This window comes from Phacochoerus africanus, chromosome 2 (assembly GCF_016906955.1).
Source record: "Phacochoerus africanus isolate WHEZ1 chromosome 2, ROS_Pafr_v1, whole genome shotgun sequence".
Lineage (NCBI taxonomy): Eukaryota > Metazoa > Chordata > Mammalia > Artiodactyla > Suidae > Phacochoerus > Phacochoerus africanus.
In genome coordinates, this window is record NC_062545.1 from 82,949,103 (window position 1) to 82,975,432 (window position 26,330).

Below are 26,330 nucleotides of genomic sequence, written 5' to 3' on the forward strand. Positions count from 1 at the left end.
ATTTGGTTCCTGTAAGAAAGAGATAGTGTATAAAATTATTTTATATATTGTAAGGGTAGTTTTGGCAATACAGGTATTTCCTTCCTGAGAGTGTAAACTTTAGATCTAGGGCTTGCAAATCCATGCTGTATAGAAAAGGTTTTCCTTTCCCCTGTGACTTTATCCGAATTTTAGCCAGTGATTCTATCACCACCTTGAATGATGGTTAATACATTTCATACTCATGGTTTTAAAAAAAATCCTAACTAAGAGATTTTGAAGCTTGGTGAAAAGTGTCTGGCTTGCTCTTTTTCCCCCCTCTTTTCCATGTCTTAAAGAGTGTGATTGATGTTTATATAAATATTCAAAAGAGCACAGACAGAAGATTATATAGTCACATCTTGTAGATAGTCAAAAAATCATGGATGCTGATTTTTAATACTACAGAATTAAATATCGATGGAGGTAACCCATCTGTCATCTTAAATCATGACTCCACACCCTTGGTTATGGCCTAACACAGAAAATACTTGGTCATGTCGTTCATCTTTTCATCTCTCCTGAGATGATGAAACCCAGCCCTGAGCTCTCTAGCAAGCACCCATCCTTGCACTGCAAGTGAAATGTTACTGATAGACACTGTGCTCGGGTAGTTCCATCTCCAGATAAAGAGGAGCCAGATTCACTTCTGATAAACTAATGACATGACAACGAAACACAGGCCAGTAAAATGGGACAGCTGACCCAAGCAGACGTGGAGTTCAGAGTTCATCGAGTGCCTCTGCACACGAAGGAATGCATAATTATCAGTGGCACTCTGCAGTTAATTTGTTAAACCTATGCTGGATCCTGGAACGCTAACTGAAACTCTGGACAGTCTTTGTCCCCTTCTTCCCCACCCCCACCAGAACACAAGTGCTTTTGAAGAAGGTACTTCAGTAGGGTGGTATCCTCTGTATTAAGAATCGGCAGAAAACAAAGGGGAGAGGGGACTAAAGAAATAATCACGTTCAAATGAAATCCCCAGCTATCTGTAGTACATGTGGTATAATTAGAGACTCTTAAACAAAAGAAATGCCATAGAATTGGGGATTTTTGAGATAACAAGTGCCCACATGAATTTTGACAAAAGAAGGCAAAAAGCAAGGGATCCTGAAAAGGGAGACTGAACAGAACTCTTCCAAATCCACATCCAGCTGAAGTGGTTGACATAAAGAAGGCAGATTTCAAATTGGATTTTGAAAAGAGGAGCCATTGGTACAGAAAATAGAAGTCCAGAGGTAGAGGCACTTGCCTGAATGTTACCAGATCCAGAGATCACATTCCAATCGTTCTTTAATTGAAACCAGATCCTCACATCAGCTTTGAAAATGGTATAGAAAATAGTTGGGAGACCTTGATTTTTGTCTTTCGATTCTTCTTTTGGGACAAGCAGAGCCTTTTAGTAAAGCTAGCATGCTGATTCCTGGCCCCCTTTCAATATTCTCTCTGCGTTCCTGAGTCACCACCAAGAGTCAAGCCTTTGGGGGTGAGACTGCGGGTAGTTTCTGTCTCTTGCTAGATGGATGTCTTCTGGCAAGTTCTGGCTTTAGGGGCCAGGAGCTGCCAGTACTCTTCCTATGATTAATAAAGTAAGATCTTCATGATAAAAGCATACATCTTTTCATGCAATGTTTATCTACTTTATGATTTGCCTCTCATTCCAGGAAACTTAGGGGGTTTAAGCCACATTAAATACTTTTCATTATATCTCAGGTGGCCAGCCAAGAGAGCAATACTAGGAATCTGTGCTTTTTATATTCTTCTCTAGCTTTCCTTCTTTAGAACTCATCATCTTACACTCTTTTGAAAATATATCACATACCTTTTAAAAATACATCTGGTAGACCGTGATGGAAAATAATATTAAAAAAGAATGTATGTCTGTATTTGACTGGGTCCCTTTGCTGTGCAGCAGAAATTGGCACAACATTGTAAATCAACTATACTTTAATAATAATTTTTAAAAAACATCTGTTAGAGATCTGATAAATCCGTAGGGCAGTGATTCTGAAAACTGGCTTATCATTCAAATCACCTGAGGAGTTTTCAAAAAAATACACACAAACATACACCTGACAAAGTTTAAGTATGCAAATACCTTCCATCAAAGGAATAACAAATGCTGAATATGGTGAGGAATTACCATACTTCCTAGATCTTGCTTTTGATGCTATATTAATGTATTCTAGTTGCATGTTTTCTTCTTTAATAATAGTGAAAACATTACAATTAATCTTTACCTGTGGTTTTTCAGGGTTATTAAGAACATAGCAAGTACAAGTTTTAAGAGGAAAACATGTCACTGATTTATTTCAAAAAATGCTTGGGCTCGTAGAACAATAAGATTCCATGCAATCCATAGTAAAACAGCAGGGCCCACAGTTTGAACCTGAAGTATTCATAGTTCACAGTGAGGGCTCCCTGAAAGCACCTGAGTGTTCCCCTTCTGAGAAAACAACCAATTCTTGACCTTTGGGCTAATGATAAACAATTTAAAAAAAAAGGAAGGACAGAATTTTCAGATAACGTTCCTCAACCCCATCCCAAGTTCTTTTTTGTAGCTAGAATATTATAATTAGATATTTCCTAGATAAGAAATGGTACCATTATAATCAAAGCATTAAAAAATGAAAATACATAGGGAGTTCTCATCATGGCTCAGCCATAATGAACCTGACTAGCATCCATGAGGACATGGGTTTGATCCCTGGCCTAGCTCAGTGGGTTAAGGATCTGGCATTGCCGTGAGCTGTGGTGTAGATCACAGACACAGCATGGATCTGGTGTGGCTGTGGCTGTGGCTGTGGCAGGCTGCTGTAACTCTGATTCACCCCGTAGACCGGGAACTTCCGTATGCCATGGGTGTGGCCCTAAAAAAAGCAAAAATAAAAATAAATAAATAAAAACACATAAAGCTAGTATTTATTCAGAAAATCAAAGTATGATATAAATTGGCATCGAGTTCATTCTTAGTGAGTGGTCCATGAATTAATCATGCTGCCACTAAAGTCAACTCTACATTTTAAGACACTGAGCTATCAACACGAATCACGTCTGGCAAACAATGTCCTTACTTAAATAACATTTTTGCATTATCACTTGTTAATGCCAGTTTCTCACAAATGTCTGTTGGAGTTAGGATTTTTAATATTAAAGTTAACAAGGGAAAAACTTTATTTTATTCACTGTGATATCCCCACTGCTGGGAACATTGAGATGTAAATCTTTATTGAAAGAGTGAATGAAATAATACTTCGGTAATTGGAGGGGAGACTTTAAACACAGCTGGAAAACAGAATACATAAAAATATTAAGCATAAGTACTGGTAATGTGTTCTCCTCTGAAATTTCTTGGGCTGGTATACGTGCATCAGATTTATCATTCCTTCTTATTTGCTTTATATAGGGACGGGCTGCCTTAACACATGAGAAAGAGGAATTTGCCCATGAACATGAAGAAATGAAGAACCTAGAAGCCATTGTTCAAGATATAAAACCAACGGCCCTCATAGGTGAGCTGCTGCTTCCTCCTCTCTGCCATAAATCCCGCCCCACCCTGTTGTCTGGTTAGTGTTCTTACTGCTGATTTTTGAGACATGATTTAGCTTTTTGGAATTCACAAAATCATACATTCCGTGAAGCATCAGTACCCCCGTAGACATCTCGATTTGTAAGTTCAGTGCTGTCTTTTTAAACTTTCTGACCCTTGCTGAAGTGTGTAGTTCCCTCTACTAACACTGTCAGCCTGCTAACACCTGGTGTACTCGGCGCTCTGCCAGGCTTGATTACTCCATGCAGACAGGGGTTCCCAAATGGGGGTGACTGTGCCCCAAAGGGGAACATTTGGCTGTGTCTGGAGACATTTTCCGTTGTCACAACTGGAGGAAGAAGAGAGGTCAGGGCTATTGACATCTATTGTCTAGAAACCAGGCCTGATGCTCCATGCCCTCCAGGGTCCAGGAAAGACCTCCACGACAAGGAACTGTCCGACCCAAAGTGTTAATGGTGCCAAGGCTGAGAAATATCAAGCTAGACCCTCCTTGAAAACAGAGACCGTACTTCACAGATCCTTCTACTCCTCATAGCAGTTAACACAGTAGCTTACACACTGCAGGTGCACAGTAAGATGTCTAATATGAACAAATCTGTGTGGTTGAAAAAAACTCAAGGGGGAATGCCTGCTGTGACACCATGGGGTAAAGTCCCAGTGTTGCCCCAGCTGTGGCATAGGTTGCAGATGGGAACTTCCTTATGCTGCAGGTGCAACCAAAAAGACAAAAAGAAAAAAACTCAAAGGAAGTTTAGAAACTTTATATCCTTTGTTTAGTGTGTATATAATGTCGGTGCTTTGTAGTATGCTCCATTTCTAGATATTTCTAGAAGCTCTTGTGAAACAGGTAATATTGCGAATCATTATGATAACTGTAATAAAAACAAATATTGCACAACAGGAACTGGAATAAGCCTTCTCTATTTTTTGTTTGTTTGTTTTTCATTCTTTATTTGGCCACATCCACAGCATATGAAAGTTCCCAAGCCAGGGATTGAATCTGAGCCACACCTGCGACCTACGCCACAGCTGCAGCAAAACCAGATCCTTAACCCACTAGGCTGCCGCAGAGACAGCCAGATCATTGATTGCACCACAACAGGAACTCCATTGTTGTTTTTATAAAATATGTTCTACCAGGAATCGTACTTTAAAAATGTTCATTATGCTAATGGTTTTGCTCTACTGTTAAAATTCTTTTGGCAAGTCACGCTTCAGTTTTATCATTGAATCAAATGAGGACTTTAAGTGTTGGCACTGGCATATAAGACATAATTACTTTATGGCCTGAGAGACTGAAATATACGTCTAGAAATGCTTACAGAGAGATAATATATATTAGACACAGATTATTTCCTGATAAAAATACCTACATTCAGGAGTTCCCTTCGTGGTGCTGTGGTTAACAAATCCGACTAGGAACCATGAAGTTGCGGGTTCAGTCCCTGCCCTTGCTCAGTGGGTTGATGATCTGGCGTTGCCGTGAGATGTGGTGTAGGTCGCAGATGCGGATCGGATCCTACGTTGCTGTGGCTCTGGCGTAGGCTGGTGGCTACAGCTCCAATTCGACACCTAGCCTGGGAACCTCCATATGCTAAGGGAGTGGCCCAAGAAATGGCAAAAAAAAAAAAAAAACCTATAATCAAAATTCCTACTGATTGGCCACTAAATCTGTGTATATGAGTCAAATGTTATATCTGTAGTTTTTAAATAGATACTTGTAGATTTGTAACCCTAAAGGTTGTTGACATTCACAAACACCTCTTGGATAAACAACAAGGTCCTACTGTAAATCTCTTCTCTATCCTGTGATAAACTGTAATGGAAAAGAATATGAAGGAGTTCCCATTGTGGCTCAATGGTAATGAACCTGACTAGTGTCCACAAGGATGCGGGTTCAATCCCTGGCCTTTCTCAGTGTGTTAGGGATCCGTGTTGCCCTGAGCTGTGGTGTGGGGCACAGACATGACTCAGATCCCATGTTGCTGTGGCTGCAGCTCTAATTCTACTCCTAGCCTGGGAACCTCCATATGCCGCACATGCAGCCCTACAAAAGCAAAAAGCAGAAAATGAAAAAGAATATATGTTTAACCCAATCATTTTGCTGCACAGCAGAAGTGAACACAGCATTGTAAAGCAACTATACTTCAATGAAATTAAAAAAAAATCAAAACCAAACATTTCTTTTTGTCACTTGAATCCAAATATTCTTTATTTTGTTTAGATTGTGTTAGACATTGACCTGACATGTCTTATTGTTTTTAGGGCATTGGCTTAATTAATAAGTGAGAGTCCTATTCACTGGTTTCTTGTTTCTACATTAGGAGTTGCTGCGATTGGTGGTGCATTTTCAGAACAAATTCTCAAAGACATGGCTGCCTTCAATGAACGGCCTATTATTTTTGCTTTGAGTAATCCAACCAGCAAAGCAGAATGTACTGCAGAGCAGTGCTACACACTGACACAGGTAAATCAGAAATGCAACCGATATTTTAGTAGTTAGATTCTTGCTTTTTTATAGGGAAGCTCAGGATAGCTAAGGTGCTTACCAGTTAATCTTTAAAAACTATACAACCAATGAGTTCCTGAAGTGGCTCAGCAGTTAATGAACCTGACTAGTATCCATGAGGATGCGGGTTTGAGCCCTTGTCTCCCTCAGTGGGTTAAGGATCCAGCATTGCTGTGAGCTATGGTGTAGCTCTCAGATGCAGCTAGGGTCTGGCATTGCTATGGCTGTGGCGTAGGCTGGCAGCTACAGCTCTGATATGACCCCTAGCCTGGGAACCTCTGTGTGCCACAAGTGCGGCCCTAAAAAGACAAAAAAACTATACAACCAAGTCTGGAAGGAAAGCAGATGATTGAGAAAGGATAAGAACTATTGCTTTTTGTAAGAATGTCATATCTGTTCTTCAATAAAACAAAATAAACTTTGTAATGCTTTATTGATAATTTTCCTCAAGTGACTTGGAAGTATCTTAAGATTTAAACCTAGGAGTTAAAAAGGAAAAAGCTTGATTCTAGATGCTTATTAAAATAGCTTTTAACTAGCTATTCCCAAACATTAAAGCACACAGTATAAAGCCACAGTCTTATTTTTGCTTTGCTGACTCCTGGGTTTGGCTTTCGATGCCATGGGTGGAGCAGTTGGGCAGTTACTTTGACATCCAGCCAGGCTGGGACAGGAGTCCTCAAAGCTTCAAATCTTTACTGTTTCCAAAAAAGTGACTTATTTGATACTGTGTTCATATTAATATATATTTGACCAAAAGTTGACAAGAGGCTTTTTTTCTTTCAAAGACTTGAAATGTCATTATGACAAAACAGAGATCGAGTCACATACATCTAAAATAAAAAATGAATGAGTAAATAAATAAATAAATGAGTTCCCCTTGAGGCATAGCAGGTTAAGAACCCAGCTAGTATCTTTGAGGATGTGGGTTCAATCCATGCCTCTCTCAGTAGGTTACGGATATTGCATTGCCATAAGCTGGGATGTAGGTCACAGATGTGGCTCAGATCCTGTGTGGCTGCGGCTGTGGTAAAGGCCTGCAGCTGCAGCTCCAATTTGACCCCCTAGCCCAGGAACTTCCATATGCTGCAGGTGTGGCCCTAAAAAGAAAAAGAAAAACAAAAATATATGTATATATATTTTGTATATATATGTATGTATATACATATATATACATATATATATGTATATATGTATATACATATATATACATATATATATGTATGTATAAAAATATATGTATATATATTTTGTATATATATGTATATATATGTATATATATTTTGTATATATATATATATGTATATATATTTTGTAAATATATGTATATATAAGACTTGTGTTTTGGAAAGAAATACAAAATGCACTTCAAATATAAATAAGACAGAGTTAAGTCACTCTGTATAAATCAGAATTCAGTGATTATAATTCAGTGTTAATTCAGATTAACATTATATCATTAAACGCTTATTATTAGAATTAATGACATTTTGTAAAGGAGCTATTACATTGTTTATCTCTCTTTTGGGGGATGACATCAGTGTCCTCAATTTAAATTTTTATCCATCTCTAGATTGGAGAATTTGCCTCCCGTTCCTCAGTCCTTAAATCCTTTGGGGAGGAAAAAAACTCTCTTAGCAATAACAAAATACTAGTGTGACACATCGCACAGAGTGGGCATCACCTAATAAATAAGTGTTTAAGTGATTATTTTGTTTTGGTATATTTCAGTAAGCCTCAAACATTTATAGATTCACCTGTAATAAATGAAAGCAAAATTAGCCAAGTTTATATAGTTGTGTTTTTAAGTTTGAATGTGTCTGATATAAATGGTCTCAAGTCTTATGACTTTGCCTAATGTTCTGTTGTTTTACAAAAAAATTAAAAGTCATTTTGAGGGGTTCCCACTGTGGCACAGTAGATTAAGGATCTGGCGTTGCTACAGCTGTGGTGTAGGTTGCAGCTGTAGTTCGGATTCTATCCCTGTCCTGGGAATTCCCACATGCAGAAGATACAGCCAGAAAAAAAAAAAAAGTCATTTTGAGGCTGAAAACTTAAATCCTGGTTCAGCCAAAGAATTACAAAAAAAAGGGAGACCTGAGTCTCAACTGCTGCTGGCACAAGTGAAAAGTCATTAGGAAAGGTTAAAAATACAAAATACAAAAAGATTATTAAACCCTGAAAAACTATAATTATGCCAAAAATGGTATAGGGTGGTTTCCTTTGACAGTCCACATATATGAGAATATTTAGTTGTCTGTCGTTTATTTAATACCATCCCTGTAAAAAATACTATGATTCTAGAACAACAGGTAGGAGAAGGAGAGGAGAATGATAAACAAGTGTGTATGTGATGTTGCCTCTTTCTCAAATATAATGTTTAAAGATATAGATCTATGTCAAATTAGATATATGTATGAAATATGTGTATCAGATAATAATTTAGTTACATTAGCAAGTTGCTTGTAATAAGACATTTTATCTGCTAAATAGAGCTGGAGGATATCAGACTTTGAAAACAAAAACCTCATTCTATGCAAAACCTAAATAGCAGTGTTTGATAATCAACAAGATAAGAATTTCTATTTTCTTTCTCATCTATTTTCATCTTTTTGTGCCCTAAATAGTTGAGTCTGCAACCTCCACCACAGCTCACAGCAATGCCGGATCCCTAACCCACTGAGCAAGGCCAGGGATTGAACCTAAGACCTCATAGTTCCTAGTCAGATTCGTTAACCACTGAGCCACGACTGGAACTCCTCCAGGTAATTTTTTACAGTACAGAAATAGGTAAAATTGGTCCCAGGAGTTCCCTTTATGGCTCAGTGGGTTAAGAACACAACATAGTGTCCATGAGGATGTGGGTTCCATCTCTGGCCTCAGTGGGTTAAGGATCCAGCCTTGTCTCAAGCTTTGGCATAGGTCACAGATGTGGCTCGAATCTGGCGTTGCTGTGGCTGGGGCATAGGCTGGCAGCTGCTGCTCTGATTTGACCCCTAGGCCAGGAACTTACATATGCTGCACGTGCAGCCCTAAAAACACAAAAAAACAAAAACAAAACAAAACAAAAAACTTTGTCCCACATACATTGAAATGTGTTAACCTCTAAACTCTAACCTAAAATGTCACCATAAGACTCAAACATTAACTTATGTTTTTGTCTGCAGAAGCCTGTAAGTAGAAGCATGTAGTATAAAATGGTCGATGGGCCTGTGGGTTAGATCACTGCCCACAATAGGGTGGTGGGTTAGGGGTTCTCCTGTGCTTTGCACCCTTCTCCTAGAAGTCAAGACGAAGAAGAGAACCCACTCCAGAACTTACTGCCAGTATCAGAAAAGCTTGGTCACACTTATTACAGAGTTAATGAATAATTAGTCTTCTTTCTAAATATTCAATACTTGAATTGTCTTATGATCCATTTGTTTGAAGGTGCCCGGCTTCTTTTTACAGTTGTGTGTCTGTTTTGTAGGGTCGTGCAATTTTTGCCAGTGGCAGTCCTTTTGATCCGGTCACTCTTCCAAGTGGGCAGACCCTGTATCCTGGCCAAGGCAACAATTCCTATGTGTTTCCTGGAGTTGCCCTTGGTGTTGTGGCCTGTGGACTGAGGCATATCACAGATAAGATCTTTCTCACTACTGCTGAGGTATTATAAAATACTCTGCATTAAAATACCCTGCGGTTTGCCAAGCCTGTAAAATCCCAAATCAGCTGGTGTAGGTTTTCTAATGTTTTGTTTGTTTAGCACCTCAGCTCACTCCCTGGAAGGTATACAGTCTGAAAAAAGTTCAGATCTTTCCTACTGGGGAATAGGGGGTGAGTAGTATGTTCACATAGTAAAAGATTGTTCTTCAGTAATCATAAAAAAAAAACTTTGTTGTGATTTCTGAAAAGGGACCTTTTCTTATTGAAGTACAGTTAATGTACAATATTGATAAGTTACAGTTGTGTAACATAGTGGTCCACAATTTTCAAAGGTTATAATTCATCTATGGCTATTATAGGATATTGGCTGTATTTTCCATGCTGTACAATATGTCCTTATAGGTGATTTTATACCTAATAGTTTGTTCTTCTTAATCCTCTATCCCTCTATTGCCCCTCCCCCTTTCCCTGTCCCCACTGGTAACCCCAAGTTTGTCCTCTATATCCAGGAGTCTGATTCTTTTTTGTTATATTCACTACTTTGTTGTGTTTTTTAGATTCTACCTATGAGTGATATCATACAGTATTCATATTTCTCTGTCTGACTTATTTCACTTAGCATAATACCCTCCAAATCCATCCATGTTGCTGCAAATGGCAAAATTTCATTTTTTTTTACATCACATCTTCTTTATCTGTCCATCTGTCAGTGGGCACTTAGGTTACTTCCATACCTTCACAATTATAAATAGCACTGTGAACATTAAGGTGCAGGTACCTTTTTCAATTAGTGTTTTTTTTTTTTTTCAGATATATGTACCCAGGAGTGGAATTATGATCATTCTCTTTTTAATTTTTTTTTAATTTATGCTTTCTTAGGACCGCATATGTGGCATATGGAAGTTCCCAGGCTAGAGGTCAAATCAGAGCTACAGCGGCTGGCCTATACCACAGCCACAGCAACGCAGAATCCGAGCTGCATCTGCAGCCTACACCACAGCTCATGGCAACGCCAGGTGCCCGACCCACTGAACAAGGCCAGGGATCAAACCCACATCCCCATGGATACTAGTTGGACTTGTTTCCGCTGAGCCACAATGGGAACTCCCTGTTTTTAGTTTCTTTAAGAAACCTCCACACTGTTTTCCACAGTGAGTGCACCAATTTCCATTTCCACCAATAGGATATGAGAAAAGCAACTTTTTTTTTCTTTTAATCTTCACATTTCCAATCAAATTCTGTGATAGTAATGAGATAATTAAAATTTTTGTTTCCAGATCATGGCGTAAGTGGTAAATATTTCTCCATGGAGCACCTTGCTATATAAGGGCATTTTGAAGATTTAAGTGACAGTCTGATTTGGTACAGTGAACCAGAGATTATCATTCAGGGTTCAGTGCAGAATACAAAAAACACTCTAGTATTTCCAGTGGAGAAGAAGTTAAAACAGAGAATGGATTGTTTATAAGTCATTAAAAAGGACTAAAGTGGGGGAGTTCTCTTGTGGCAAAGAGGGTTAAGGATATGTCACTGCTGTGGCTCAGGTCGCTACTGTGGTGTGGGTTGGATCCCCGGCCTGGGAACTTATGCATGCCATGGGCATGACCAAAAAAAAAGTGGGGGAGGGGAGAACAAAGTGGGCTCTACTGTGGGCCTTCAGGGAAGAGTCACAGAATACCACAGAGCAGACTCAGTATGGAGGGCATGTTAAGAACTGTGAGGGATCTGAAATTTGACTTATTTGCAGCTAAGAAGTCACCCCACCACAGATTCATAGATGCCAGCAAAAGACACAAAGTCTTAGGTAAGAGACAGAGGACTTTATTACTCACAGGAGGAACTATGACCCTCAGGCTCCCATCAGTTCCCCTTGCCCCTCAAACCTCAGAGGTTTGATATAATGACTGGACATATATTTATAAAATCCTGAGTGTTGATAATTGGAACATTCATCTGGTTGATATGTTTGAGGAGAATGCAAGTCATGAATGACAAATTGGAGTGAATTTCTTCTCCTCAGATTAAACTACTGTACAACATGATAACTGAACTGAACCAAATAAAATTTGATTGATGTTCACACATTTTCATCATGCAAACTTGCTATTCTTCCCATTGTGAAAGATTTTTATATTATTGGTACGATCTCAAGGAGCACAATCCTGGGGTTTAGCACTTGGCATCATTCTGTGAGAACAGCTGTCTGCCAGCTTTCTTTTCACTCACTGCATTAAATGCATGATGACTAGTATCTTCTGAGCTTCTTTGACTCAAAAAAATCTTGTTAAACATAAGTAGATGCCTAATGGATGCAACTAAAGATTATCATACTAAGTGAAGTGAAGTCAGAAAGAGAAAGACAAATACCATCTGATATCACTTATATGTGGAATCTAAAATATGGCACAGATGAACCCATCTTTGAAAGAGAAGCAGACTCAAGGACAAGGAGAACAGACTTGTGGTTGCCAAGGCAGAGGAGGATGGGGGAGGGCTGGAGTAGGAGGCTGGGGTTAGCAGACATAAGCTATTATGCATGGAGGGGGTATAGCACAAAGAACCACATTCAAGGTCCTATGGTAAACTGTCATGGAAAAGAATATATTAAAAAAAGAGTGTGTGTAACTGGATCACTTTGCTGTACAGCAGAAATTAACACAACATTGTAAATCAACAGTACTTAAATTAAAAATGTAAGTAGGTATCTCATTACTATGAGCTTTTCAAAGTTGTTCTTACATTAAGAGAAATGCAGTCATTGTCTTTTTTTTCCAGAACCAAAGATGATTTTAATAAAATTTTCAAAAAATATTTTATGGGACAAATATTTTATAGTTTTTCAAAGATCAAGTGTTTACAAATGTATATACTTAAGAGGACCTTAAGAAGCCATACTCAGATTCATGCTTTGTACAGCTTTATTTTCTCTCGCTGGTATTGTCACTGAAGTTACTATCTTTGGCTTTATAGATCCCAGGGTTTATCTATGTAACAACTTTATGATGTTTTATTTTAATAGTCTGTTACGGAGTAACCGTCCACGGATTTAACTGAATGATGTTGAATACATTTTGTTTTCTTGCCCCTTAGAAGAATGTTTCCTAAATTTACAAAGTAATGCTTGTCTTTTCATTCTGAAAAGACATGGATTAGTCTTTAAGATGTTTCTTTTTAAAAAAAAATTATTACAGTTGATTTACAATGTTCTGTCATTGTCTTTTGTAGAGGACACATCAGAAAGAAAATTTTTTGCTCACAGTAGCCAGTTTTCTTTCCTAAATGACTCCAGCGCCCCCTAGTGACACGTTTCTTGAAAAAGTCTTTCCTGTATCCGGGAAAAATCATCACTCTAACACCTTTGAAGGAAAACAATAAGATGTGGGGCTGTACATGTACATTTAGTGTTATTCTTGCAGCCAACACTCTCTTGGGCCGAATCTTTTGGGCTTTGCATGGATCACCTCTTATAAGTCAACACAACACTCCTGTTTTTCACACAGCCTCCTTGTTTTCATTGTCTGTTTCACGTCCCTTTTATCTAAGCTTCTTTCTAGCATTCATTTTTTTGTCTTTACTTTTTTCTTTCCTTTGACTTATGCTCTCAGAGATTGCATCCATTTTCTTCTTTCCATTATCTTCATTCTAAAAGGGCCAAATCTCTGCATCTGTCTTCTTATTTTTTACCACTTCTCCAGTTACCTGATGGGTGTTTCCACAGAATTGCCCTACTGTTTTCTGAAACACAGTTGTAGGAAATCATTTCTCACCTCTCCTTGCCCTCAATATCTGCATTGCTATATGTGGTACCTCCTTTCTAAGCAGACACTGAAGCTTTTTATCCTCCTTCATCAGAAAGCCTTTAAATACATCACACAGGAGTTCTCATGACTCAGCAGTAACGAACCTGACTAGTATCCATGAGGACTCAGGTTCAATCCCTGGCCTCTCTCAGTGGGTTAAGGATCCGGCATTGCCATGAGCTGTGGTGTAGGTCACAGACACGGCTGGGATCCTGATTTGCAGTGGCTGTGGCGGAGGCCAGCAGCCGTAGCTCTGAGTCAACCCCTAGCCTGGGAACTTCCATATGCCCTAAAAAGCAAACAAACAAAATACCAAAATAAACACATACACACATGAGTGCCCATGGAACTGCCCTATGTATTATCCTGCCCAAAGACTCTGCAAATCACTCCCTACTTGTCTAAGCCTGTCTTCAGGTCACAACTTAAGTGCCACCTCTTCCTTTTGTGACCTTTCTGACTCATCTTTTTCCTTAGTCATGGCTGTCTTTGCAAACACTTCCACATTTTATTTTATTTCTTGTTGTAGTATGCTCTTGGAAGCTTCACGTGTTAAACTATTAAGTCTTGCCATACAATTAAGTTGTGAATCATCTTCTCTAAAGAGAGAGGGTCTCTCATATGCATTTTTCAAAACACCAGTCGAACCTCACACAATGCTAAAGCACATAGTGGAAATGCAGTACTTATTGAATTGTGTTAAATAGAACTAGTCAATGGTATTTATCAGCAAGAAGAATAAACAAAATACCACAGTCACCTTTAGAGGACGCAAAAAAAAGAAAGACTTTATTGACTGTATTTTGTAGTTAACAAAAGTAGCATGTGGTATGAGAGTCTGTAGTTCCATCCATGTTGCTGCAAATGGCATTATTTTGTTCTTTTTTATGGCTGAGTAGTATTCCATTGTGTATATATACCATATCTTCCTAATCCAATTATCTGTCGATGGAGGTGTAACTGGGTCACCATGCTGTACAGTAGGAAAAAAAAAACTGTATTGGGGAAGTAACAATTGATTACAATTTAAAACTAAAAATATATATTTTTTTAATTTTTTAAAAAATAGCACATAGGAGACCTAGGCCACTGGTTTGTTCTGCCACCCCAAATTTAATCACTGTTAGGATTTGGATCTCTACAAATCAGATGGATCTCCAGAAATCACATGGATTGGCACCAATCCTAAAGACTATTCCTGGACATTTTTTTTTTTTTAATCACAAGGAGATTTTTGGCTTTCTCATGCCTCTGGACAGTCTTCTGTCTGATGCTCCCAGGATCAGCCCTGTTGGCCCCAAGTGGTCTATAGGGCAATCTGGAACAGACTCCTCTCTCCTTTCCTCACCTGGGAGGCAAAGCTGGGCCTCTTGTTCTCACACCCATCCTCATAAGTCACCTGCTCTGCCCTGCCCCATCCTTCCCCATATCCACTCCTTGGACTGTAGAAGGAACGGCCACTGACAACAGCATTGGGAGGAAACTTTGATTGTATAAGTCACTGGATAACTGAAAATGTAGCTGCGGTCAGAATGAAACGAGAGGTTGTTTTTGTTTACATTTTCTTTTCTTTTCTTTTTTTTATTAGGGTTGATTTACAATGTTCTGCCAGAATGAAATGAGAGATTGTTTTTGTTTACATTTTCTTTTCTTTTTTTATTAGGGTTGATTTACAATGTTCTGCCAATTTCTTCTATACAGCAAAGTGACCCAATTATACGCACGTGCGCACACACATACACATATATACACACATTGTTTTTCTTACATTATCCTCCATCCTGTGGTGATCCATCACAAGTGATTGAATATAGTTCCCTGTGCTATTTGGCAGGAGGCAGGATTTCATTGCTTATCCATTCTAAATACAACGATTTTTATCTACTAACCCCAGACTCCCAAACCATCCCACTCCTTCCCCCTTCCCCCTGGCAAACACAAGTCTGTCCTCCAAGTCCGTGATCTGTTTCTGTTTTGTAGATAGGTCATTTGTCCATATTTTAGACTCTACATGTAAGTAATATCATATGGTGTCTGTCTTTCTCTTTCTGACTTGACTCAGTATGAGAGTCTGTAGTTCCATCCATGTTGCTGCAAATGGCATTGATTTGTTCTTTTTATGGCTGAGTAGTATTCCATTGTGTAAATGCACCACATCTTCTTAATCCATTTATCTGTCATTGGGCATTTAGGTTGTTTTCATGTCTTGGCTACTGCAAATAGTGCTGCAACAAACATAGGGGTGCATGTAGCTTTTTCAATGAAAGTTCTCTCCGGATATATGCCCAGGAGTGGGATTGCTGGGTCATATGGTAGTTCTGTTTGAAGCAGCCACAGTGTAGTTAGAGCGACACCAGAGCAGAATCAAAAGCAGCACGTGGTTTTTGAATGAAGGGGCCAGTGGATGAGTGAGACTGAGCCTCTTACATACACTCTTCTTTTTGCCACAGGATGAACCACTTGCTTTTTAGTGACTTGGTTCTTAATGGTAGGCTCCCCGGGTCCCCTGTTTGCTACTTGACTGTCCCACAATCCCCTGCTCCTCCCCTTATGACAGGAATACACAGAGGGCAAAGATTCCCACTCTTTCCCCAGCCATCTTCTCACCAAACCCAATCTTTTTAAAATGACATTATGGAACGTTCTAGAGAAAAAACACTGATGTTGACTACCAACAATGTGCCAATGGTCAGAGGAGCGATAGTCATCCCTATTATCTCATGTAAACAACTGAAAAAATGTGAGGTTGATTGTTTTCACAGCTCCCCTCCCTGAAGGGCTCTGACGGAGCTGGCAGACCCACTTGTTTGGTGGCTTCATTACAGTGGGGAACATGCGTCTCTTTGTCCTAAGTTTTGGGACCCTGGTCACTGAATCTGGGACAGAGGGAATTTTTACTTTGCAAGGGCAAGGGGTAATATAAGAATGTAAATAATGTAAATAAATAACAGGTTCATTATAAAATTCCTATGATCAACACTGTCATTGTAATGATATGTTGTAATTCATTGTGTAACGTAATATTGATCAAATAGCAGTTTTTTGTCAATAACTTTTCCCACCCACTCCCCGCCACCCCTGCCTAAATAACCTTGTTTAGAAGTCCTTGGTTACCGGTAGGACTTGACCCAAACTCCTTAATTTGGCGTTGACAGTGTTTCAGTTCTCATTTCTGTGTACTGACCCTCTGCTCCCCCAGCTCCGAATACTTGGGCTCCCCAAGTTCATTTCATATGTCTCTGCATCAGAAGCTGGCTTTTTCTGGGGTGCTGACCCCCCTTTCCTGTTAGTCTGACTCCAGGCTTTCTTGTAACTCCACACTCAAGCTCCCTGCCCCATTCCTCTGGGTTTCTTCACTCCCTCATCCCACAGACCAGGCTGTCTTCTTTCTAGCATCTTCTTTTGCCTCCCATACCCTGTTGCCTCCCTAAATTATGCATCTCTCAAGGCATAGACTGCTTTGCTAACCTCTCTGTAATGCTGTGTCTTTCATCCTCGCCGAATGTACCAAAACCAGATCTCAGAAATAATTTCATGATTTTAAAAATCTGAAAGATATTAAGAGATACTGAAAAATAAATGATTAGTCAGAATATCTCAAGGAGGGGTTTCTCTTTCTTCTCTGTATCCACAGTTGTATTAGATCAAGACTCAGCTATATACACTGATTTAGAATCACTCCACTGAAAGACTTAAGTCTTAGAGCTGGAGTGGGCTTCAAGGTGGCTGAGTACACCTCTGTGCCCTAGTAGGTTCAATAAATAATTTCATATTGGAGTTCCCATTGTGACTCAGCAGTTAATGAATCTGACTAGCATGCATAAGGATGCAGGTTCAATCCCTGCCTCACTCAGTGGGTAAAGGATTCGGTGTTGCCATGAGCTGTGGTGTAGGTTGCAGATGCCTCTCGGATCCTGCATTGCTGTGGCTTTGGTGTAGGCCAGCAGCTACAGCTCGATTCAACCCCTAGCCTGGGAACCTCCATGTGCCGTGGGTGTGGACCTAAAAAGCAAAAACAAAACAAAACAAAAACAATACTGCTGTGTGTGTGTGTGAGTGCACATGTGTGTATAGATGTGTATGTGTGTATATATCTATACACAGAGAGATCTATATTCATTCACATCTATACACAGAGAGAGAGGGGGAGAGAGAGAGAGAGGGTGAGGGAGAGTTTTATTGTTGAACTATTTGTGAGCAGCTTACAGACATTATTCCTCTTTACCCCTAATTATTTCAGGACATCTTCCTACATGGTCACTGTATGATTATCAATTCAGGAGCTTTAATGTTGATATAATACTGTTATCTAACACAAAATCCAAGCTCAAGTTTTGCCCATTATCCGTCAAAAAAGACCTTTATAACCTCTAGACTCATCTTCGCATCTGCAAGAATGGTTCAGTCTTTCTGTTTCTTTTATGGCAATGACATTTTGAAGTGTACAGTTCATTTGGTTTTTCTATAGTGTTTCTCGTGATTTAATTCAAGTTATATGGTTATAGGGTTCGGTTGAGATTGGCCTAACAGTTGTGGCTTCCTCAGTGCATCACATCAGGCAGCATGAACTGTCAGTTTATCTTGTTTTTAGAGCTACTTTATTGAGATGTGATTGGCGCACAGCCGTATATGTTCAATTTTACAACTTGATGAGTTTGGAGGTAAATGCACACCTTTGAAACTATCACTCTAATCTTGCCACAGACAAATCTCTCACTTCCAAAAATTTTTCCCACCCTCTTTATTATCATTATTATTATTTGTGTGTGTGATAAGATCCACCCTTGTAAGCACATTTCTGCGCCTACGCTGTTTCCTTTAGAAACAGGCTGGTTAGGTGAGTCAGATGATCCAGACTCTGTGTAAGATTAAAATCCTACTTGCAGTGTGACTCAGAAAGAACCTCCTCCACCTCCTGCTCTCCCTCCCTCGAGAGAGTGTGTGTGCCTGGGTTGAGGCCTTATCGGCCTTCCCTCTTCCCCTTTCAGGATCCTTTCCCATTGCTTTTCTTCTCCTCCTCTGCCTTCTGTAGCTTCTTCCCCCTGTTGCTCTAGTGCATCAAATTAGCAAGCTACCAGCATTTCAAGGTATAGTAGAAAAGGAGCTGGAGGGAGTACCTGTTGTGCCTCAGTGGTAATGAACCCAACTAGTATCCATGAGGACTTGATCCATGAGGGTTTTACCCCTGGCCCCACTCAGTGGATTAGGGATCCGGCATTGCCTTGAGCTGTGGTGTAGGTCGCAGATGTGGCCCAGATCCTGTGTTGCTGTGGCTATGGCGTATGTCGGCAGCTGTAGCTCTGATTCAATCCCTAGCCTGGGAACTTCCATATGCCTCGGGTGCAGCCCTAGGAAGACAATAAAGAAAAGAAAAAAAGCTGCTGTACAGCCTAGGGAACTATATCTAATCACTTATGATGGAACATTACGGAGGATAATTTGAGAAAAAAACGTGTGTGTGTGTGTGTGTGTGTGTGTGTGTGAGAGAGAGAGAGAGAGAGAGAGAGAGAGAGAGAGAGAGACTGGGTCACTTTGCTGTAGAGTAGAAAGTGACAGAACACTGTAAACCAACCATAATGGAAAAATAAAAACCATTAAAATTTTTAACATAAAATAAAACATGCAAAAGGTTAAAAAAAGAAAGAAAGAAAGAAAGAAAGAGAAAGAAAGAAAGAAAAGGAACTAGGTAAGAGGAAACCGGTTGCTAGTCCCCATCTTTTTCACGCACTGTGTGACCCATCCGGTCACCAGGCCTATCTATGTTCAGTTTTCCAAGGATAAAGGGAGAGATGAAATTAAATGCTGGCATTAGTGTGATCTGCTTCTGTCTGCGACCATCTCTTTGTCCACTCACCTGTACACCCACAGCCACCACAGTGTATGGTATGAAGTGTTTTGTCTTTCCTTTTTTAAGGTTATAGCTCAGCAAGTATCAGATAAACACTTGGAAGAAGGCCGGCTTTATCCTCCTCTGAATACCATTAGAGATGTTTCTCTGAAAATCGCAGAAAAGGTAAAACTGCTCTTGTTCAAGCCTCATTATTTTTTCCTTCCTTCTCTGGCTAAGTGTGCATGTTTAGGCATGAAAAAATCCACTTCCTTGAAATATCTGTATCAATGTGTTATGTCAGAAATCAGAGAAATGAGGCATGGTGCCTCGGCAGAGCTTGGGAACTATGTTTGAACCTCAGAAATGAGTTGAATCATTAATCTCTATATTATTCTTTTTCTCTCCCATAATTTAAATAATTCATCAGGTTTTCATTTCAGCTAAATGTCCTTCACTTTACCTTTTTTTAGTTGGTGTTTTCCACATCACACTTTATTTTGGCCACATCCATGGCATGTTATATATAGTTCCTGGGCCAGGGATCAAACCCGAGCCACAGAATGACAGTGCTGGATCCTTAACCATTAGGCCAACCTTAACCATTATGGGGCTGCTCCATATCTCACTTGCAATAGTCACCACAGCACTGCAGATGTGGTGGAGTGACTGTTAGACCTTGAACCACCTGCCTTACCTGTGTCTCCAGGGTGTACGGCATCTTAAAGATCACAACGGATTATACAAGGCAGAAAGCAAAGCAATGAAAACAGCTCAAAAGTGTGGGGGAGGCCGATGAGCTCTGGAAGGAAGTCGCCAAGAGGAGCCTAAACTTTCCATAACTAAGATGAGAGAGAAATTGGCCTTTCTGCAGTGTAGTTGTATTCGTTTACTAGAGCTGCTATAACAAAACTGCCTTAACAGACTGAGTGGCTTACATAATAGAAATTTTGTCGATTTGAGGGTAGATGCTCCAAAAACCAAGTATTCCTTCAAAAAAAACTGCAGCTCATCTGCCTGGTTATCTATTTATTCAAGAGTATGCTCAAAAAAATTTTTAAATTAAGAAAGAATGCATAAACAGAAATTGAGGGATCAGGATGAAGAGTCAGCTTCAGGGAGGAAGATGATGTCATTGGAATGCAGGTTTGCAGTACCCGTGGCATGTTCAGATGTACAGTGCAAACAATAGATGGCAATGACTGAGACTTCAAGAAGGACTGGCTATACTGGAGTTTCCGTTGTGGCTCATTGATAACAAACCCAAATAGTGTCCATGGGGATGTGGGTTTGATCCCCGGCTCTGCTCAGTGGGTTAAGGATCCAGCATTGCTGTGAGCTGTGGTGTAGGTCGCAGACTCGGCTTGGATCCCGTGTTGCTGTGGCTGTGGTGTAGGCCAGCAGCTGCAGCTCTGATTTGACCCCTAGCCTGGGAACCTCCATATGCCTCGGGTGCAGCCCTATAAAGCCAAAAAAAAAAAAAAAAAGAAAAAGAAAAAAAGAAAAGGAATGTCTTTAATGGTATAAATGGTGGGGGAATTATCTATCTGTGGTAACAGGTGAAACTCTAGGCATGGTTGGGTTATTACCAGGAGAGCAAGTAGAAAAGGCAGAAAACTGAGGCTAGAACACAGTTTATTATTCTGTCTAGAAGACAGAAGAAAGAAGCCATTTTAAAATGGAAGTGGGCAGGATTTTAAGAAGAGGCTCAGGGAGTCCCCGCTGTAGCTCAGTGGTTTAAGAATCCTACATAGTATCTGTGAGGATGCAGACTGGATCCTTGGCCTCATTCACTGGGTTAAGGATCCATAGTGCTGTGTATCCCATAAGATGCAGCCACAACAACATTCCAAGTCCACAGATTTGGCTTGGATCTGTGGACTCGGACTGTTTTTTTGCTGTGGCTGTGACGTAGGCTAGCAGCTGCAGCTCTGATTTGACCCCTAGCCCGGGAGCCTCCATGTGCTGCAGGTGTGGTAAAAAGAAAAAAAAAACCTTCAGAACTGAGGATACAGCTATTGGAAAAGCCATTGCAAGTTGTTTTTTTGTTTGTTTTTGTTTTCGCTTTTGCTTTTTATGGCTGCACTCCTGGAACATGGAGGATCCCAGGCTAGGGGTTGAATGGAGCCACAGCCACAGCCACAGCAACTCGGGATCCAAGTTGTGTCAGAGACCACACCACAGCTCATGGCAATGCCAGATCCTTAGCCCACTGAACGAGGCCAGGGATTGAACCTGCATCCTCATGGATCCGAGTCAGGCTTGTTAATGGCTGAGCCACAAAGGGAAATCTGATTGCAAGTTTTATAAGCTTTGCCCTGCTTTCAAGTTTTTTTTGGTGGGGGGTGGGCAAAACAGGCACAGGGGAACTTTTTGGGGTGATGGAAATATTCTGAAACTGGATGTGGTAATAGTTGCACATCTCTGTAAATTTACAGAAGAAATTGGATTATGTGCTTAAAATGGTTAAATGCTGTATTCCATGAACTGTAACCGAAGAATATATGTTAAAAATGTAGTAATAGGAGTTCCCACTGTGGCTCAGTGAGTTAAGGATCTGGTATTGCTGCAGCTGTGGTGTAGGTCACGACAGCAGCTGGGATTCAATCCCTGACCCAGGAACTTCCATCTGCCAAGGGTGCAGACAAAAGAAGAAAAAAAAAACATAATAATATCACATTTTAGGCACTCTGGAAAAATAGAGGAAAATACCTGATATTCTACTTTTCTAACACAAACATTAACATCATTTTGGCATGTGAATTTGCTTGTAATCTTTTTCCATTTGTTTGCTTTGTTTTCTAACATCATTGTAACAATACATAAGGGTGTAATCACATACTTTTAATCCCTCCTTTTTTTCATGAACAATTCTCCATAATATGGCACGGTCTTCATAATTTCTCATAAATGCATACTTTTACATTGAGAGGACATACTTAATCATTATAATATTTTTTTAAATCATCCTTATTCAAGTAAGTCTGTCATACAAATAGCTCTTTAGTGATTGCTCTTTTTAAAAACTGGATGTGGTCCAGGTTCGTTCCCTGGCCTGGGAACTTTTGCATGCCATGGGCGCAACCAAAAAAAAAAAGAATACATTTGTCTACATCCACTTCTATAGGTGTTTAATCATATTTATGTGAGTTAAATGTTGGGAGAATTAAGGAAATCCTTTGTGGTGAAGGATCCTGGGAAATTCTCAGATAAAGAAAGCTTGCAGCAGATGGATAATATATGTCCTGAGAGCTATTTATAAGAAATTTAAGGATTGTTTTGTTTTATTAAAGATTTAATTTTTTTTACTTTGCAAAAAAACTGCACAAGTTTTATAGTCACAACTTTGTTAATTTTTTTAAACTTTTCTGAAATATTTAGATGTAGCCAAATTACGTGGTTATGCTTTGCTGTGTTAGAATTTGAAAATGTAACATGTGTGGTAAATCTACTGTTTGAAATTTATAATGGTCTCATATAAGGTTGGATTTTTGATAACTTTTAAAATAGTTACTTTTTCTTTCAGTCACAAAGGCAAAATATAGATTTATATTTGTTTTTTTTTTCCTTGAATGCTAATTTTTCTGCAGCATCTGAAGTTGACCAGTCTTTTCCTATGTAGAAAACTTAAAACTTGTTAACTTTGTACTTGAATAAAATTGAAAATTGGAAAAAAAAATTTAAAAAATAAAAACTGGAGTGAGTTAAAGAGCACACATGAAGTGATTAATTTTGACAACAGGGAGAATCCATTTTTCTCAAAGAAAGCAGGGGAAGAGAGAATGTTTGAAAATATAGAGGAGGTAGTTTGAGTTGATATGAAGAGAAATTGGGGTTCTTTGATTAGTTGGAGTTTTCTCAGCAGAGTGGTGAGAGTCATATGGAGACTTGACAGGGGAAGGTTTGTAATTGACTTTAGAAGAAGTTTTTAGAGTTTGTTTTTGCTTTTGAAAGGAGAAAATTGTGTCATGTGCAACCATGAAAGCCCAGGTAAGACTGGGGAAAGTATGACCTTGCAGGAGACAGCTATGAAAGGAGAAAGCCAGCATTGAGGGTCCCCAGCCCAGGGACCAGAATGTGGAGTGTGACACAGAGTCATGGAGACACGAAAGTTTGTGGTTCCAGAAGAGCAAGGAGCACAGAAACTGCCATGGAGTAAGAGCCCCGCTGATTAGGGTCAGGAGACCCTGGATAAAGAGTTTTGTAGGAGACTCTGGGCTGTTGAAACTGTAGCGTGTCTGAGTTTAAACTTAGCGGGAATTTTAAGGTTATTTAGTTTGAGTTAATTATTGGTCAGGTCATTTCAAGGCTCTTAAGACTGACTTGTTTGAGGAGTTCCCTGGTGGCTCAGTGAGTTAAGGAGCTGGCCTTGTCACTGCTGCTACTCAGGTCACTGCTGTGGCATGGGTTTGATCCCTGGCCCAGGAACTTCCACATGCTGAGAGTGCAGCAAAAAATTACAAAAAGGGAGTTCCCACTGTGGCTCAGCAGTTAGCGAACTCGAACGGCATCCATGGGGACACAGGTTCAATCCCTGGCCTTGCTCAGTGGGTTGAGGATCTGGCATTGCCGTGAGCTGTGGTATAGATCTCAGATGCAGCTCAGATCTGGCATTGATGGTATAGGTGTAGGCTGGCAGCTGTGGCTCCAATTTGACCCATAGCCTGGGAAGCTCCATATGCTGTGGGTGCGGCCCTAAAAAGACAAAAGACAAAAAAGAAAAGAAAAAAAAGGAGTTCCCATTGTGGGTTAAGAACCCAGCTAGCACCCATGAAGATGTGTATTCAATCCCTGGCCTCGCTTGGTGGGTTAAGGATCCTGCACTGCGGCAGCTGTGGCTGTGGCTGTGGTGAAGGCCAGCAGCTGAAGCTCTGATTCAACCCTTCGCCTGGGAACTTCCGTATGCCGCAGGTGTGGCCCTAAAAAGCAAAGGAAAAAAAAAAAAAAAAAGACTGACTTATCTGAGAAATCACACATAAATAAATCTCTACTCTTCACACTTTCCTTGTGGCTCTTATCAGTCATCTCTTGTTACATGATTTCTAATTGTCTTTTCTCGTTATATCTTCTTTGTAATTTCATGTTTTTATTATAGTACACTTTTTTTGGAAACAGACAAGACATAAATTAGAACTTAATTTTTTGAAACAGATGAAGAATGTCTGACATGTGCTCACTCTCACCTCTCTTCATTACAATAATTAATATTCTCTTCTTATTTCTAGATTGTGAGAGATGCATACCAAGAAAAGACAGCCACCATTTATCCTGAACCCTCAAACAAGGAAGCATTTGTCCGCTCTCAGATGTATAGCACTGATTATGACCAGATTCTACCTGATGGTTATTCTTGGCCTGAAGAGGCCCAGAAAATACAGACCAAACTTGACTAATAGCATAATAGCCTACATTTCTAACTCCATTCATGAGATCTGGAAGTCTTTCATAATTTTTAAATATTGGGATCTTTTATAATGATTCATAATGTGCTAGATTAAGATAATTTCCCCTTAACACTCTAAAAATTTATGGACGATTATTGTTATACTTTAGGGTAAACATCACAGTAGACACTTTTGCTTCATTTACTTTCTTGTTATTTATGGTTTCTGTCTTAATTATTTTGCCCAAGTTCTCTTTAAAAGCTATTGTAACTGCTACTGAGAAACCCTTTTCATAGAGGAAACTAAGGGGAAGACCAAAATTAGTAATAAAATGATACGATCAGTATTAAAACCTATCATTCATTTGTTGATTTTATTAAAAGTTACTTTAAAAAATAAAGATAGGAATGAATTTAGGCATAGACTAACTTTTGCTAAAAGCAGAAACAACACTGACTTTGTTGCCTAGAGAAAAATAACTTCTCAGGTATTTTTATTCCAATCCTACATTATATCCGTTCTTTTTACACAACTAAACTCTAAGAAAGACCATTGCCGTTTACAATGCCTTGTGCAGCCTTAGATTCTAATGTTCTTTCAACATTGTTACATCTCCTATGACCTTGGTCCTCAGTCAGAAATCCCTTATTAAAAGTACCTTTCCTTCTTCCTGACCAAAGGCATATTCCCTCAGTTCCGCAGCGTTGCTGCTGGGCCCTTCCAGACTGGCCTTGTCCTGAGGTTGGTGCCCTCAGCTGAGCACAGCCTGAGCTGTGGGAAGAGCTGAGACAGTGGATAAGCTTCTTGAGAAAGGGCCACCTGTGGAGTCGACCTGACCTCTTAAGACAGAACTCTCCAGAGTCAAGGCAAGCTGCATGCCCAACTGAGTGACCTACTCGAATGTCCCCTTGATTAGCTCAGGTAATTAAGATCTCATTGTGTTACAGCAAACTCACTCTTCTCTGAGTTTGAAGAGAGCTTTGGAACCACTTCCCCAATCTCAGAAATTATCTTTACAACAGATCTTAAAATATTCTAATTACTGTCAGTACTTATAGCCCAGAAATGAATGTAAATTTTAGGTTTTAATTTAGAAGTTAATAATTGAACCAATGGAAACAATTTTAAATTCTTAAGCTCAGGTGCAATAATGTTTGCTATTTATTTATAGAATTATATGGGTACATTTTTGTTTTGGAAAGTGATGCTAAAAGAGTATAAGAAGATGTGCAAGATAAACTATACTTTAAAATGATTTCACTAAAAGTTGAAAGTTATAGAAGTTGTTGTAGGTGTGAGTATAAGGGGTAGGGGTATTTCTGAAGGTAACATTTAGCCAAGAATTTCCTCAATACAGTTGTTTTGAAGAGATCCAGAATGCTTATTTCTTGTTTAGTTTCCGTGTTGTCTTATAGATCTAACTAAATGTATTTACCTATGCAAAAGATGTATTAAAGCATAGAAAAAGTGAATGAATAAAATTATAAAATAATTGTCTTTTTCCTTAAAATATTGCTATACTTAAAAACAGGGAGTTCCTTTTGTGGCTCACTGGAAATGAATCTGGCTAGCATCCATGAGGACGCAGGTTTGATCC

The 26,330-nt window shown here is 39.5% G+C and overlaps 1 protein-coding gene across 3 annotated transcripts in view; it reads left to right on the top strand.

Annotated features, from left to right (window-relative positions):
* ME1 (malic enzyme 1) overlaps positions 1–26,225 on the top strand; it is a 193,688-nt gene extending 167,463 nt beyond the window's left edge. For 2 of the 3 annotated variants that reach the window (XM_047763152.1, XM_047763167.1), the window contains exons 10-14: positions 3,428–3,533; positions 5,896–6,038; positions 9,550–9,723; positions 19,437–19,535; positions 24,575–26,225. In XM_047763152.1, coding sequence (XP_047619108.1) covers positions 3,428–3,533; positions 5,896–6,038; positions 9,550–9,723; positions 19,437–19,535; positions 24,575–24,742 — 690 coding nt within the window. In that variant the 3' untranslated portion in view covers positions 24,743–26,225. The remainder of the gene's footprint in view (positions 1–3,427; positions 3,534–5,895; positions 6,039–9,549; positions 9,724–19,436; positions 19,536–24,574) is intronic. The other variant, XM_047763158.1, reaches the window with a different exon arrangement.
* The last annotated feature ends 105 nt before the right edge of the window (positions 26,226–26,330 follow it).